The 15,594-nt window shown below is 36.3% G+C and overlaps 2 protein-coding genes and 1 long non-coding RNA gene across 3 annotated transcripts; 1 reads left to right on the plus strand and 2 right to left on the minus strand.

Annotated features, from left to right (window-relative positions):
- The first annotated feature begins 1,984 nt into the window (after positions 1–1,984).
- LOC113732142 (protein PHLOEM PROTEIN 2-LIKE A1) lies at positions 1,985–3,064 on the plus strand. The gene is made up of 3 exons (XM_027257789.2): positions 1,985–2,162; positions 2,252–2,367; positions 2,544–3,064. Exons 1-3 carry the CDS (start codon positions 2,112–2,114, stop codon positions 2,911–2,913), a joined length of 537 nt encoding a protein of 178 aa, XP_027113590.1. The 5' UTR covers positions 1,985–2,111; the 3' UTR covers positions 2,914–3,064.
- On the minus strand, positions 2,917–10,711 carry LOC113732141 (UTP--glucose-1-phosphate uridylyltransferase-like). The gene is made up of 18 exons (XM_027257787.2): positions 9,958–10,711; positions 8,986–9,071; positions 8,767–8,857; positions 8,202–8,262; positions 8,002–8,079; positions 7,874–7,918; positions 7,719–7,768; positions 6,830–6,902; positions 6,658–6,715; positions 6,464–6,510; positions 6,322–6,384; positions 5,313–5,344; positions 5,158–5,227; positions 4,838–4,921; positions 4,651–4,749; positions 4,470–4,574; positions 3,345–3,416; positions 2,917–3,262 (listed from the first exon to the last, which is right to left on the minus strand). The coding sequence occupies exons 1-18, from the start codon at positions 10,587–10,589 to the stop codon at positions 3,224–3,226; spliced, it is 1,785 nt and encodes a 594-aa protein (XP_027113588.1). The 5' UTR covers positions 10,590–10,711; the 3' UTR covers positions 2,917–3,223.
- Positions 10,712–12,839: 2,128 nt separating this feature from the next.
- Positions 12,840–14,157, minus strand: LOC113728820 (uncharacterized). Its single transcript, XR_011841168.1, has 5 exons — positions 13,823–14,157; positions 13,369–13,416; positions 13,171–13,200; positions 12,965–13,075; positions 12,840–12,866 (listed from the first exon to the last, which is right to left on the minus strand). It is a non-coding gene; the product is annotated as an uncharacterized lncRNA (long non-coding RNA).
- Between the last annotated feature and the right edge of the window lie 1,437 nt (positions 14,158–15,594).

Below are 15,594 nucleotides of genomic sequence, written 5' to 3' on the forward strand. Positions count from 1 at the left end.
GAAATAAACATGTAGGTTAAATTTGGAAGAGAGACAAATAACAATTGAAGCATAAAGGCTGCCATTGAAGCATTAAGACTAGTGTGTGCTGGGGAAAATTGGTCTCAATGCTTTCTTGAGAAAGATTCGATTAATACAAACAATCAAAGCAATTAAAAGGGAGGAAGTACAACAAAAGAGGAGACCTATGATGGATGGCTTTGGATCCTATTCCTATTTAGCGTATTGTTGTCCTCCAAGGCAACTTGGGATGTGGGGCGGGCGGGTGGGTAGGGAGAATAAGGGATGGGGTGAGAACGAAGAAGAATTTGTAGCACAACAAGGGAAAGAGGAACACTCTCCTTAATGTCAGATTTAAGGTTCAAATTTTAGAGTTGACAGTTCAGGGTGTGTGGGGGAGGGTGGGAGGAAATAAAAAAGTAGGTTTAATTTGGAAGAGAGACAAATAACAATTGAAGCATAAAGGCTGCCATTGAAGCATTAAGACTAGTGTGTGCTCGGGAAGATTGGTCTCAATGCTTTCTTGAGAAAGATTCGATTAATACAAACAATCAAAGCAATTAAAAGGGAGGAAGTACAACAAAAGAGGAGACCTATGATTGATGGCTCTGGATCTTATTCCTATTTAGCGTATTGTTGTCCTCCAAGGCAACTTGGGATGTGGGGCGGGTGGATGGGTAGGGAGAATAAGGGATGGGGCGAGAACGAAGAAGAATTTTTGTAGCACAACAAGGGAAAGAGGAACACTCTCCTTAATATCAGATTTAAGGTTCAAATTTTAGAGTTGACAGTCTAGGGTGTGTGGGGGAGTGTGGGAGGAAATAAAAAAGTAGGTTTAATTTGGAAGAGAGACAAATAACAATTGAAGCATAAAGGCTGCCATTGAATCGGAAAGACTAGAGTGTGCTCGGGAAAATTGATCTCAATGCTTTCTCGAAGGAGATTCGATTAATACAAACAATCAAAGCAATTAAAAGGGAGGAAGTACAACAAAAGAGAAGACCTATGATTGATGGCTTTGGATCCTATTCCTATTTAGCATATTGTTGTCCTCCAAGGCAACTTGGGATGTGGGGCGGGCGGGTGGGTAGGGAGAATAAGGGATGGGATGAGAACGGAGAAGAATTTGTAGCACGTCAAGGGATAGGATAGCATTCTCCTTGCTGTCAAGTTTAAGATACAAATCTTAGGGTTGACAGTTCAAGGTGAGAAGTGTGTGGGGTAGGGTGGGAGGAAATAAAAAAAGTAGGTTTAATTTCGAAGAGAGACAATTAACAATTGAAGTGTAAAGGCTGTCATTGAAGTGTTAAAACTAGTGTGTGTTCGGGAAGATTGGTCTCAATGCTTTTTCGAGGGAGATCCGATTAATACAAACAATCAAAGCTATTAAGAGGGAGGGAGTACAACAAAAGAGGAGATCCATCATTGATGTCTTTGGATCCTATTCCTATCTAGCGTATTGTTGTCCTCCAAGGCAACCAACATCAATTTGAGACTTGAGTGGAGTGAGTGAGAAGACAATTGTTGTTCAGCTCTCAACAAGCAAGCTAGGAATTACTACTACTCGGGTTTTGCCATATTGTGTGTACTTTTACTTGCGGGTCTTTAAGGCTGATTTGAATCACAAATTAAAGCAATATTATTATTATTTACTATCAAAACTTTTTTTTTTTTAACGAAGCAGTCAATTTTGTTTCGGTAATATCTTTATTTTTTTTCTTCTTTTTGCAGTAGTATAATTCAGCCAGCTTATCCTCAAATTTGCATCATTTTCAGGGAACAAACAGGACCCCTATTCCCGCAATGAAATACTTTAGCAGAGAAGCCAGAGCTTTAGACCGCACCAAAATTATGGCCCCTACTTATGAAACATGAAAAGGCTGGACTAAAATTATTGCTGTACTACTAAATATAAAAAGGACCACAGGTCAAACTTTGCCTTTATTCTTTTTCCTTTTTCTCGTCTCCACTTGTTTTTACCATCTACTCCAAAATTGAACTGCTACTATACTAGGTGAAAAACTCTGTCCTCTCATTTCTCTTCACCACAGCAATATTGGGACCTTAAAGTTAGCCTTGTCCTAATTATAGCCCTTCTTCAATTTTGATCTATGGAGCCGTTCGGCCATAGCAGTGATGTCATTCTTGATCCAAGAAGGAAGGTATTGTATTATTATTATTATTCAACCCACCAAAATTATTTTGTCGTAATCTTTGTCACTCTGATCATTTTGGACCCTGATGGGTGCAGAAGAAATGGTTTGACAAGAAAAAAAGAGCTTGCTACATGATCTATCCCAGGTCTATGGTAATCTTCTGGGGTGAAAGTGAAGAGTACTGGAGCTGGGAATACTTTCAAGAAACAAGGTAATACTAGTATGATTCACTGTCGGTCAGTTCGTCCATCTATTTAGATAGTCTCTCGTGAAATAAGTACTTACATGCTATCCTCTCTTCTTCCTTCCCAAGTTTTCATTCTTACCAAAAAGGAAAAAAAAAATCAAGAAATGCATTTAACCAGTTTCATCAAATTGCCCTTGTAGTGGGGACTATTTCGAGATAGCAAAACTCAAACAGGTATGCTGGTTCGAAATAGAAGGAAGACTGAACACTTCAGAGCTATCTCCCAAGGTTGATTATGAGGCTGTTTTTGTTATCAAGTTATCCCAGTGGGCACACGGGTGGGAGACACCCTCGAGGCTAAAACTCACCCTCCCCGGCGGAAAAGTACAGCAACGTAGAGTTCCACTTTTGGAAGAGCCTCGAGGGGAGTGGATTGAGATCCGTATCGGCAACTTCCAGATTGAGAAGAATGAAAGTGGTGGAGATATTGTTGGTAATCTCAAGACTGCAAGTGGGTATTGGAAGCAAGGATTAACTCTTAAAGGTTTCATCATAAGACCTGCAACCTGAAAATCCACAGACCAAAAGTGTAAACCGTAAGGGTTTCATTATTTCCGAAAGCAATAATTAGCTTTTCGTAATTTCTGCTTCCTCTGCTTCGGTACAATTAAGCAAATCTCAATGAAATGGACAAATACAAAATTGAACCCTTTCCCTTGAATTTTTTTTTTTTTTTGGGGGGGGGGGGGGGGATCTATCCTACTTTCTTTGATATATAGTTATATGAAGACATCCGATCACTCTGCAAAGCACTGAAAACAGCTTAAATACAACAGTTTCCTGCTCTGATTCGATCTATAAGCTCATGCAGCAATAGAGACTATAAAGGTCCTTCAATGTCTCTCGGCCTTGTAATCATCTGCAACATGGAAAAAGAGCTCATTCAGCCTTAGAGTCCAAATCTATAAAACGATATGCAAATTTGAGCTGCCACCCCTTACCCTGTTTTCAAGTACTGCTCCATCAGGAATTACCATCTTTACATCTGGTCTTGCGTGGATGCTAACTTTCCCCTGCAAGAGTGCATCCACCGGACAAGGAAAATTTCTAAGAAACCATATGAAATCAAATACACTCAACAGATAAACTGATAAAATGGAAAATTCTTTCAGAGGAGAAAATGCCGTGTTCTTTAGGAACAATAATGTTTACGTTGATACACAGATGCAGATAAAAACATATTTTCTCTGCCCAAGGCAGTGTTCTGGAACTGCTTAATAATAGACGCAGAAAATCATGTGCCTGCAACAGTTTATTATTCATTTAAGAAGAAAAGTCTACTATCTAACTATGTTTGAGTTATAATGCTAACTCTTGTACCTAATATTCCTCGGAAAAATAACTCTTCCTCTTATTTTTTGAGGGGTTGGGGAGAGTAAACATGCATTTAATGCTACTAAACCAGAATTTAGTAAACGAAACATTTACAAGAAGCTTTGATAATAATGCAAATTATAAGTCAATGAAACTCTACTCATTGAAAAATAAACACCATCAATTGCCCTCATTTCTATACATTCAGAAGTTTATTGAATATTTACTTCCGGATGCAAACCCGCGTAAATATTACAACATTATATGAATGTTGGTTAATAGCTACTACCTTGATAAGAGAAAAATAGATCGTTCTTCAACTATGAGTTATGAAAGAGTTGACACAAGAAAGAACCATCCACATTACCATGCAATAAGATTGGTTAAATGTAGTCACAAGATAGAGAGTAATGTTTAGATTCCCAAAAAAGTTTACATTGCATTAAAAGATTGATTGCTGAACATTGCATCACCTTTAAGGATATTAACCAATTAAATTCATTAAAATTTTCTGAGAATTGATTGTAAAGCACGAAAAGTAAGATTACTTCAATTTCAGATTGGATGTTCTGCTTGATTAACATCAAAAAAGACTTGAAACATGTAATTTTGAAAAAGAAATTATGAACATAATGAATGTATGGATCCACTAGGAAAAAACTTAGCCTGACATTTATAGAAGGCAAGTATAATTTCTGCAGATCCCAGAAGTGGAAGCTGGATATTCAGAGGCAGGGAGAGCAATTGCATACCTTCAGAGTTACATCACTTCCAAACCATACATCACCAGTTACCTCCAATGCATCAAGCTCAATGATGCTAGGCATTGACTTAAAACGACCATGGAATTCAGTAACCTGGAAAACAGAATCAGGTTATCTTTAGACAAATTGGATGCGGCATTCTAAACAACTAGAAATTTAAAGTCATTACATCTGCAAACTCGGGTCCTAATTCAATCAGAGGATCAGCAGGATTTGTTCTGGCTGAGCTCCGTGTAGGAATGCCTTCATCAAAACTATAAAGATCCGACTGCCAACGAACAAAATCTTGTTAATAAGAACTCCTCAAAACTAAAATGTCAAATTATAAAACTGCAAGCAAGAAGCCCTATTACAACCTGGTACAGAAGTAAATCGGATGTTGCTTCAACTGGAAGATATCTTGATTTTGGAACACTTATTGCAGATGCCTGGTCAAAAAACTGGAAAAAGTACAGATGGCAATAAGAATATGCAAAAACATTTAATCATGAAGATATTCAAAATACTATTAACAATTTTTATTTGGCCCCAGGCGTACAATGGATGGCCAAAGCCCACAAGCAAAGATTTTGTATATAACAGTAGCAAACAACTCTGAATTGGTATAGCAACATGACAGATATGAGAATAATCATTGAATTCACAGAAACTACCAGTAAAGATAAAGCATTGGTACCTCGGAAATAGCAGAGCTCTCAACGAGAGAACTATGCATAAGACTTTCAATGGAGTTCATACTCACCCAACTGTTCAAGAACAGGACTAATCAGTGGCCGAAGTTCTTCACCAATCTGATTTTAACGAGTATAGTATAATTTGCTGATTACTTACACGGTATCAGTAAACTTCAGATTCTCCTTCGACTTCAAATTGCCAGCAAAAAAAAATCAAAAACACATTAGCTTTGTCCAAGATCTAATTAAGAAATTAGTGGAATCCAAGTAAGATGTCAAATGAGAGAAAAGAGCACATCAAGGGTAGTCTGTCGTTGGAAGGTTATGACTCCAGCTATACAAGGTCTGAATTTAGTTGAAGCATGTACACATTTGAGATTCCAGTTGGATACTCCTAGTATGCTGCTAGGTGGCTCCTAAAAGAACAATGCTATTTTGTGTTCAAATTTCTTAAGATATGTCTCTCTCAGACAAACACCACCTACATCTCCCATAAAATCCATCTCTACTAGAAAATGAAAGAAGCATCTATGTATTGCCTATCATATCTATAAGTCTAGACAAGCACCCTACTGATCCAAGATTATCTATCCAAAGTCCTCAAGTTTTCACAAAGTACAAAATGGATAGCTTTAGAAAGCAAGATAACCAGACATAAAAAGAGTAAGAAAGGAAGAGATAAGAAAATTTCTAATTGGCATCATCGACCTGCTGTCAGCTTTACCATCAATGGAACATTTTTTGCACAAGTAATTTATTCTTATAATCTAACGTCCCAGCAGATATTGCGGTAAATAGTATAAACTCCCTTCAGATACAACAATTTGGAATTCTATAATTCAGAAGGTCAACATTCTTCCTTTCATTTTTTAAAAATCTTTTTCTATTCACATTCATCGATGGTCTTTGACCATACACGGGACACTATAGATAACACCAAATTTATCAAGCTATGACTCACTAAAGCTGCAAAGGGAAAACTAAATCGATCAAGAATTATGTGGAGATGACGACTCCAAAATCAGAGACATGTAAATGGTGTTATCATTGTCATCCTGATTCATCACCAATGTGGCTAATAACAAGAAGTTCCTTAACGTCTATATAGTTTAAGAGCACTGATTTACTTGATGAAGGCATAGTTCCAAAAACAGAAATTAACAAACCTCATATTTTCCTTCATGAGATGGAACCTCCTTTACTTCCAGATCTGAGGAGGCAGGCATTACCTGGAAAAAGGGAAAAAAAAAAGTTAGAAACTGTAAAAAGAGTAACAGAGCACAAAAATGGCAGCAGTTTTCTCCCTACCTCCATACAAGTTTCGATATTGTTCTGCACCAAATGACTTATTATTTCTGTCACACGCATTAAGGCACTTACCTATTTGATAAACCAGGTCACTGCAAATGATGCAGAGTTATCCTGGACTTGAATGCCAAAGAAATAAGAAATGAAAATTTTGAGAACCTGAAAATGTCAAAAAATACTTCACCAAAGGATACTGGGCTCAATAACCTGAGCTAGGTTGTCCGAGTTCAGTACAAGAATATACTCCTTACCCTGGTAAAAAATAAAAGAAAGACAGAAAGACATGTTAATTAATTGCAAAATTGACTGAAATATAGATGGTAGATTGGAGATAGAAAATGGTAAGACATGGGCAGGATATTCCACCTGAGATAATAGAACATCAAGTTTACCACTGTTCTTCAAGGAAAGATAAACTTCACTGTGACTGGACGCATACCTTCATGCCATATATCATAATTCACCATAGAATAAGTGTTTGAAATCTTACAAATTATAATGCAGAAACAATTAACAAACACTAGAAACCTGATGCTTTACAGATATTTCGGAAGAATAAAAACTGGATGTAATGCCTAACATTCAATATGTTGATATTACATAAATGTACAGACACAAAAGTATTAAAACGGGAATTGGTCTTGAAATCATCTGAAGTTAGAGTTCGATCCCACTGATTTGAAAAACAACTTAAATCAACTAGTTGCTACACAGACATCGTTAACAAGCAGTAGTAGCTCATAAGAGGGACATGAAAGCTATAAAACATAAACCTTAATCCAACTAAAAAATGCAAGGCCAGATCAACATAATAAATGGGACCTAGCAAGGAGGGAGGAGAAGAGGGGGAGCACAGAACTTGTTCTACTAATCAATTCAAGCAGAGAACTTCATTGGGAAGAAAAGGCTAAGGCTTTGGACTTGAAATGAGTGCCTTGAGTTCATCACATCATTCACATGCAACAAGCCATGCAATGCCTACACTGAACATTCAATGGGAGTTTAGGGCCAACTTTGTTACTATTCTTTCAGTAATCATATGAAACCTGAACACATCAAGATGCGGAGATTTTACTGTAAAAGGAGTTGGTCAACAGAGATCAATTGCAGCAATTTCACATATCAAAGGACATCAAGTATCTCCCAATTACTTCACAACGTGCCCTTTTACAAATTATTGAGCTCCATCAACTCAATTCAGAAGCGTAATGAGCTCATAAGCACAAACGACCAAAACAAAAGAAAACTGACATACATTCTATCCTGGTGTGGAGCTTCATCTGAATCATCCTCGTACTCTTCACTCTGCATTAGGATATTACATATTCAGGAACTAAATAAATTAGCATGTACAACAAAAAGTGAGTTAGATGTTATACAATCACATTAAATAGGCTAACTATGAAAAACCTGGAGAAACGCATGAATATTTTTGTTCGTGTGTTGCTGCAAAACCTGACAGTGTGAAGTGAAGAGGATAAACTTCCTGGTGAATTCCAATCTCAATCAGCATACTAGAAAGCACTTAGATCAGTCACCTTTAAGGTAGAATCATGCGTATTAACTGTATTCGCCAGAAGCAGGGGAATGTTGCATCCATATTTAGCATTGAGGGACTACAACAACAAATACCATTTGATTATCATATGTAAGAAGCCTCAAAAGAATTAAGTGAGTATATGATGAACTACACTCTGCTAAACGCAAAGAGTATTAATAGAGGAAACTGAAGAAAAACCTCAATTTGATTGATAACCAAATCAAGACATGTCATTCCATTCTGCACTTCAATGGTAGACCTGCAGAAGCAAACAAAAAGAAAAATAGAAAAAAATCAACATGAAAAAATATCAAATAACAAAAATGACTTCCATGTGGAACAATATATGAGTTTTGATGCAAAATGAAAGCTAGATATCTATAGAGTTAATGTCAAATCCTGAGACATCCTTTTACAACATATCAATCTTTGTTGGTCAGACAACAGTAAAATATCTCATTAGTTGCATGATCAACAGGTCAGAGCGTACTTGCTGCAAATTGCATGCCAAACAATCTACTCCCATACCAATTAATAATATTCTAAGGCATCATGAGATTACATATCAAACATTATTGTCCCATAAGAGATATTTCAAATTAGTATATCTATTAACAAGTATAATTGTTTTAAACAATGTCGTTCCCCACAGGGGACAGAAACACATTGATATATTGGATTGATTATGATCCCTAGATTAATATTCAGTTGTTTAATACAGACAGTTACAAAAATGCAAACTTTATTGGAGTCAAAATCTTACTTGGGCCCATTAAGACCCATGTTTGTCCCCAGCCTTCCATTGAATTTCAACACCACAGCTTTGTCCAGCAGCTGCTTCAAGTCTGAGACATCTGCTATAGCAAAAAAGCACAGAAAAGAATTAACACAAGGAGAATGACAAAATACCCTGCCCTCGTCCAGTTATCTGAATAAAAGGCTGTAGATCAATAAGCATGTATAGTGTGAATAAAGCAATTACCCTCAGGAGCAGGCTGCAGGCTTTCATAAGGAAGAACAAAGATTTTACCCCTCTTGCTAGCAGTCTCAATTTGTAAATCATCCTCCCTAAGAACATGTCATTTTTGTCCAAAATTCAAGTACATAAGTCATCAGAAGAAAACCCAAAACTTAACAAATGACCTTTGGAGACTCTTATGTTATTGAAACATAAAGTATAAACTTCAAAAACTCAATAATAATGATATAGTTTGAAATTTCAAGTTCCATGAATGTGCCGACAACAACGTATTGCACCCAATCAATTAGCAAAAGAACACATTATCAAGACAGGAGCACAGAGAGTCGCTGCAGTCCCAACAAGATTATCAAAGCTGAGAAATTAACTATACACAATTCACTTTTTTATGTGGCAACGAGTAAGCTTAGTATAATGCTTAAAACAAGTGCCATTCAATATTCACAAAATCAACAAGATGAGACCAGAAGATATTTCCAGAATGTAGTGCAAGATTGAGCCTTTTCTTTTTCTCCCTTTTATTATTTGTATATGATAGACAAAATACCAAGCTTTGCACCAAATTCAGTATGCAAAATCATGCGCCATAATAATTCCAGATGGAAATTGAGAACTGAAAACAGTTTTAAAGTGTACAAAGAGCTGTTTCATTCTATCATCAGTGAGCATTACTGCAGCTATGTCAGCCAGATACCATTATCTTCACAACATACCATGCCATGACTTCGGCTCAAACAAATAGATGACAATCTAACTTAAAAGTCCAATTTTAGAGCCAGAATTGATTGCAATCATTCAATTGTCTCACTCGTTTAAAAAATGTAATACTCCCACAGACTTGAACTTGAACACTAATATATACCAAGAAAAATATTAAAGATCAGATTAACTCCACAAATTCAGGGAAACGAGGAGCAAAAATCTGATAAATTATACAAAAATGAACCCAAAAAGTAAAACTGGTAGAGTTCATACCGAGTTCCAGCGGTTGAATCATCTGCCCCTTGTGCAGCCTTCATTTTTCTTTGCTCATACAAAAAAGTTTTCGTGATCAAATTACAAAACAAGTAAACAAATTGAACTGAATCATTGGCAGGCACCGGATAAGTAATCTTCTTATAAGTTTCCCACGGCATACTCGAATCAACAAGCCCCACAATCGGAACTTGCAACCTTTCAGCCTCCAAAATAACCGAAGACTTCCTTTCCGTATCGAAAATCACCACACAATCAGGAGCGTGAATGGCTCCCAAGTTCAACTTCTTATTCCGGCCGCGAAACTTTTTGGGACTCGAACTGTTTGTTAAAAAGCCTCCAAGACGCCACGACTTGTCATTCTTAATCCCAATGGCTTTCGTCATTTCCTCGATAATTTCGTCAAAAAGGGTGTTGGTATTGACGAAAAGAAACCGCCCTTTTAACCTGACGAGGTTGCCCATGAAATTGCAGGCGTTGCGGAGGCAAATAAGAGTCTTGTCGGAGTCTATTATAGTCATGGCGTTCCGGGAGCCGCAAGAGTAGATTTTGAAGTGGTGAGCTGCGACCCGGCGACCCAAATGCGCGTTTGTACTGAGGAGCTTTTGGATCACTGCGGCGTGGATCGTCATCGTTGCGGAAGACGATATAGAAATGAGTGAAACTTTGAGGTACTTCTGTCCTACGAAAATAGTAGCAGTGGTGGTAGCAGTATGCTAGTAGCAGCAGCAGAAATAGGATTTCTAAAACTTTTCTTCTTTCCTTTCGTTGGGGTCTATAACTAGGGGTGGCAATTCCTGACACGACCCGAAAACACGACACGAACCTAACACGAAATTAATGGGTTTGGGTTGAGGTTTCGAGAGTTCGGGTCAGAATCGGGTCCAACCCGATGAACCCGAAAAAAAAACAGGTCAATTTCGGGTCAACCCGTGGTGACCTGATATGACCCGATGTGACCCGTTTACGAATTAAAACTAATTTAATAAACATTAAAATTATTTTATCTAACTAAACTAAATCATTCTTTTTTTCCAAAGACATTAATTACTTAATCCTAAATGAATTTATTTAACTTGTGTGAAGTTAAAATTATTATATTTTGACAAATAATATATTATGTTATTTTTTACTTTTATGCTGTTTTAATTTATTTTATATTTGGTTTGGGATAAAACACTTTTATGGTGCTTAATTTATTTTAGATTTGGTTTGAAATTATTTATTTAAATTTTTATTACTTGATGATGTAATTAATTTTGTGAAAAATTGATTTTATTAGAAATTACAGTGATAAATTAATAAATTAAAATTAAGTTTCGGGTCATTTTGGGTCGACCCGCCAACCCGAAATTTTCGGGTTCGTGTCAGGTACCCTGACCCGTTTCGGGTTGGCGGGTCGGGTTCGGGTCAGCAGGTTCCTTGTTATACTTAAGCCTCAACCCGACCCGCCAACCCGAACCCGACCCGATTGCCACCCCTATCTATAACGGGCTGCTCATTTTGTTGTCGCCGGAAAAAGGAGCTGAAATGAGAATTTTCTGATCGGGTTTTTGGGGCGGGGGCGACGGCGGAGGTGGTTCGTGACTTCGTGTGACTGAAAGTTTGCGCCCCTTAACTATTTCTTACCAACTAGGAGGCATGAACGCGCTTCGCGCGATAGAAATATAAAATGCCCTGCCCAGTCTTGAACTAATCAAAATAATAATTTATGTAGAAAAGTATATTTTTAAGTATATGTATTCTACAAGTCTGAAGTTTTGTTGATATTTCTTGAATGTTTCTAACAATGCATTTGGTGAATGGCAATTGGCAATTTATATTTTTTAGAAAACCATTTCTGACGAAACAATGGAGCCAATGTAGTATATAATACAGAGTAAGGAAAGAAAAAGTACCCCACAAGTTCTTCTTGTTTATGATTATAATTAACAGACCAACATTTAAATTTCTGTAGTTTCTTTTCAAGGCACGACTGTTTAATAATTTTCCAAATTAAGAATTTTGATTTTTCTTTCAAATTTTTTTTCTATGTCTATTACATCTAAACTATTAATTTTGTAATCAATTATTCTTATTTAGTAGTGAGAGGTAAACAATAACAGACTTTAAAAAAATTATAAATTCATTTTAATATTGTCATTCCATCAAATATTTATCTTTTTTTATCATACGTTTTTGTTAGCTTCCATTTTGATTTTGAGTGTCATTAATAGGTGGTATAGAATTGCAGTGTTTTCTTAAGTCCTAACATTTTTTGTATTTTATTTAGGCCTATTATTAAAAGTATTTGAATGCTAGTTATTGGTTGTAAGTTTTAAGCTTAAATTTATATTTTTCAATGTAACATAGTCACTGTATAAAAGGCTATTCCTGTGTTACTATGGTACCAACTTATCATACGTTTATTAATAAAAAAATGTTAAGGACTAATGTTAAGAAAAGGAATAATCAGAACGGGGGAAATAATTTACACTTTCTCAAAGGGTCAAAGCTGGCCAACGGTTGTGGAAGGGGTTTTAGTTTTACAGCTTAGTTAACAAATTGACGGAATGGGGCTTTAATTCCAAAACATGAAAGAGCATCCATGTCAGACTAATGCTGAAAACTACGAAATAAATCAATCTTAACAATGCTAATGTTCCAAGTCCAAACTGTTCATAAATCTAAAACTAAAACAGGCATGTTTCTCTTTTGGTTCTAATGGCTGAGCCAGATGAGAATAAAGAAGTATCGCAACACCAAGTTCATGCAGCCTCCATATCCTTTTTTTCCCCTAAACAGCAATTCTACAGTTAAAAGCTAAAAGGAAATGAAAATGTCCAAAGCTCAGTTGCCAGTAAAGCTCTTCTTCGCAGCACCATGTTTGGCCAACAACTGCACTCGTACGTATTTTCCTACAGCTCGTCCTGCAAAAGGGTGGAAGTAAGAACGTTAAAACAATTCAAATTTCTGATAACAAGTCATCATAGTTAACTCAACACTGAAAGATCAGACAAGCCTTAACTTTAACATTTTCCTCAGCTGCGGCAGTAACATCTTCCTTTGTTTCTGATTTGGGGTCTTCATCATCACTATCTGCTTCATCAGCAGCATCATCATCATCGCCTTCCTCAGCCTAATAAGAAAGTGCATGCAATAAGAACATATCACAAATAAAATCTGGAGCAAAAAGAGTCTCTTTTGAGAACAACATTTTAGTCAGGAACTTACATCAGAATCAACTGGGTCATCCTTTGCTTCCTGAAACAAAATCAGACAGGAGTTTGAGATATAAGTTGTCTCTTCATAATCAAATGATCACTATTCAAATAATGCAGTATAAAGGAAGTCCAAAGTCCAAACTATACAGAAATGGAATTCAAATGTACTCAAGACATTATGCAACAAAGGAGAATTAATGAAAAGTACCTCCTCCTCTCTCTTATTTTCTGCCTCATCAAAAGCAGCTTTTTCAGCCTACAACATGAACATTTCCATGTGTCAACAAGCGGAAGTAAACTCTAGGTAAAAATTAGTCAGAGCACATAAAGCACAAGTAAACTCCAGGTAAAAATTAGTCAGAGCACATCAACTGCAAGTTGGCTCCGAACCCTCAGATCATTAAAACACAAATCATGATAAGTGTTCAGAAACTGAAGATTTAGATAACAGGTCAAATCAGTTGAGTGGCAAAGTGTGAGATCATTAAGACACAAATCGGTTGAGTGTCAAATCATTGAAACACACACTGTTCAGATCATTTAAAAACACAAATCAGTTGAACATCAGAGTACTTCAAAGGTAACAGGTTTGCTATATGCATGTAAATCCTCACTATTCTAAGAGAAACTGGAGATTGTATATAAAATAGAAGGTAACATACACGAAGTTTGCTCAATCTCCATCCTAATTAGCCTTTTTTGTTGGGAGGGGAGGGTGCAGTTCACATCACCTCACAAGTAAATAAAAGAATATCATCAGAACTCAAACATTTATCCAATTGTATTGTGAAACTTACACCTAACAATCATAGTAAACAGTACTATAAATATTAATGCCTTACCTATTGGTGAATCTGCCTCCAACTTCTGTAACATGTTCAAAATCCTAACTTTGATAAAATCTAGGCACTTAACAAGATAACAGTATTGTCATACCTCGCAGACAGTGTAGAATGTAGGAGAGTCAAGTGGAATTCCAATCTTCACCAACCCCTGAAAACATTGATCATGGATAGCGTACTTTTCAAATTGATGGCTGGCGGAAGAAACGGAGTAGTAGAAACATGTATTGACCAGCTGAAACTAAATGCAATGCTTTCTCTAGAAGGGAATACAAGAAAAAGGTCATCTGCAAACTATTACCTTGTAGACATCGTCTGGTACAAGATATCCACGACCCCTGCAGGTAAACAGATAAAATATCATGATTAGCCCTTGGGTCAGAGCATTTAAGAGGAGGTACCTCAAACTGTGAAACTTAAACATTCATTTGACCTAGTGACTCAACCTGAATACGTGCTATGCAAGATGTCAACATGACCGTATACCTATCAGTACTGCATCAAATAAGTTACTTTTGCCAATACGTAATGATCAATCCTAATCATGCATATTAAAACAACAACAACTTTGCTGAAAGATCAGTTAGTTTTGAACTGACAAACTTTTTAGCTTTCATCAAGAAAATTTTTAGAAGAAAATGTTAAAAAGAGATTCATTTGACAGTTCTGGCCAATTCCCAACAACAATATATTATTTAGCCAAGCAAACATTCCTCAAAAGAAAGCCCTTCAGCAACTTTTATACCATCCAAAGTTCAAAGGCAGCACAGAAAAAAATTAATAAGCAACATGCAAGGAAAGGAATAATAGCCAAGAATGAAGGAAGATAAATTACAGATCTTCAAGGAAGCCATTAGAAACCCAAAAAAAAATCAAAAGAAAATTTCAGTTAACAGTTAGCAATAGCAAAATAAAGCTGGAACTAAGAATAGACAATCTTTTCAAATGGAAAATCACCTCTCCAAGTCTGAAAAAGCTTGTTGAACCTACAATGTAAATCACAGGGTATAAATTTAGCCAATGAATTCCTACTGCTTAGCCAATGAATTCCTAGTCTGTACACACTGTATATAATTATTTAGAACTTGGCATAAACAAGTGATTGCAACCCAATAATTTAGGAAAAGTTAATTAGTTTTGTTATCAAAGTGGATAGAAGGACCATTAATTTTTTTGAAACCTACACATATAAACCCTCATGGAGTAGACAATTATCAAGGTCTGCCTGTCTCATTCTCATTTAATTCTTGACATGAAAGAACTTCATTTTGCTGGAAAGGTATATCCAATCACATTTAAAAGCAGCTTTGATTCAATAACAGAACATGTTCATCAACTATATTAATTCATGTTGATACACTTAGGCGCAGGAAGTACATCACAAGTCAGCATAGAGTAAAAAAGTGTATAGTTTTTTCAACCTTTTCTCTTTTTCTTTTTTTTTTGCTTTAACTGTTTCCTTTCTCTGTTTCCTCTAAGCAAGGACGGTTTGTCTGTCATTGTTATAATAATCTTTTTCTTATGATGTCAGAAATTAGAGAAAGAAAAAAGAAATAAGTAATGAGCTTGTAGATATACATTGGGACAACGTT

Source organism: Coffea arabica, chromosome 2e, assembly GCF_036785885.1.
Source record: "Coffea arabica cultivar ET-39 chromosome 2e, Coffea Arabica ET-39 HiFi, whole genome shotgun sequence".
Classification (NCBI taxonomy): domain Eukaryota; kingdom Viridiplantae; phylum Streptophyta; class Magnoliopsida; order Gentianales; family Rubiaceae; genus Coffea; species Coffea arabica.

Bases quoted from the DNA above. Each gene is read 5' to 3' on its own strand.
- LOC113732142 (XM_027257789.2), top strand. From the start codon at position 2,112: ATGGAGCCGTTCGGCCATAGCAGTGATGTCATTCTTGATCCAAGAAGG. The intron at 2,163-2,251 runs GTATTGTATTAT...TGATGGGTGCAG, and splicing joins TTCTTGATCCAAGAAGGAAG to AAGAAATGGTTTGACAAGAA. The intron at 2,368-2,543 runs GTAATACTAGTA...TTGCCCTTGTAG, and splicing joins GAATACTTTCAAGAAACAAG to TGGGGACTATTTCGAGATAG.
- LOC113732141 (XM_027257787.2), bottom strand. From the start codon at position 10,589: ATGACGATCCACGCCGCAGTGATCCAAAAGCTCCTCAGTACAAACGCG. The intron at 5,228-5,312 runs GTAAGTAATCAG...GTTCTTGAACAG, and splicing joins CTGAAGTTTACTGATACCGT to TTGGGTGAGTATGAACTCCA. The intron at 3,263-3,344 runs GTAAGGGGTGGC...TCCATGTTGCAG, and splicing joins GAGCAGTACTTGAAAACAGG to ATGATTACAAGGCCGAGAGA.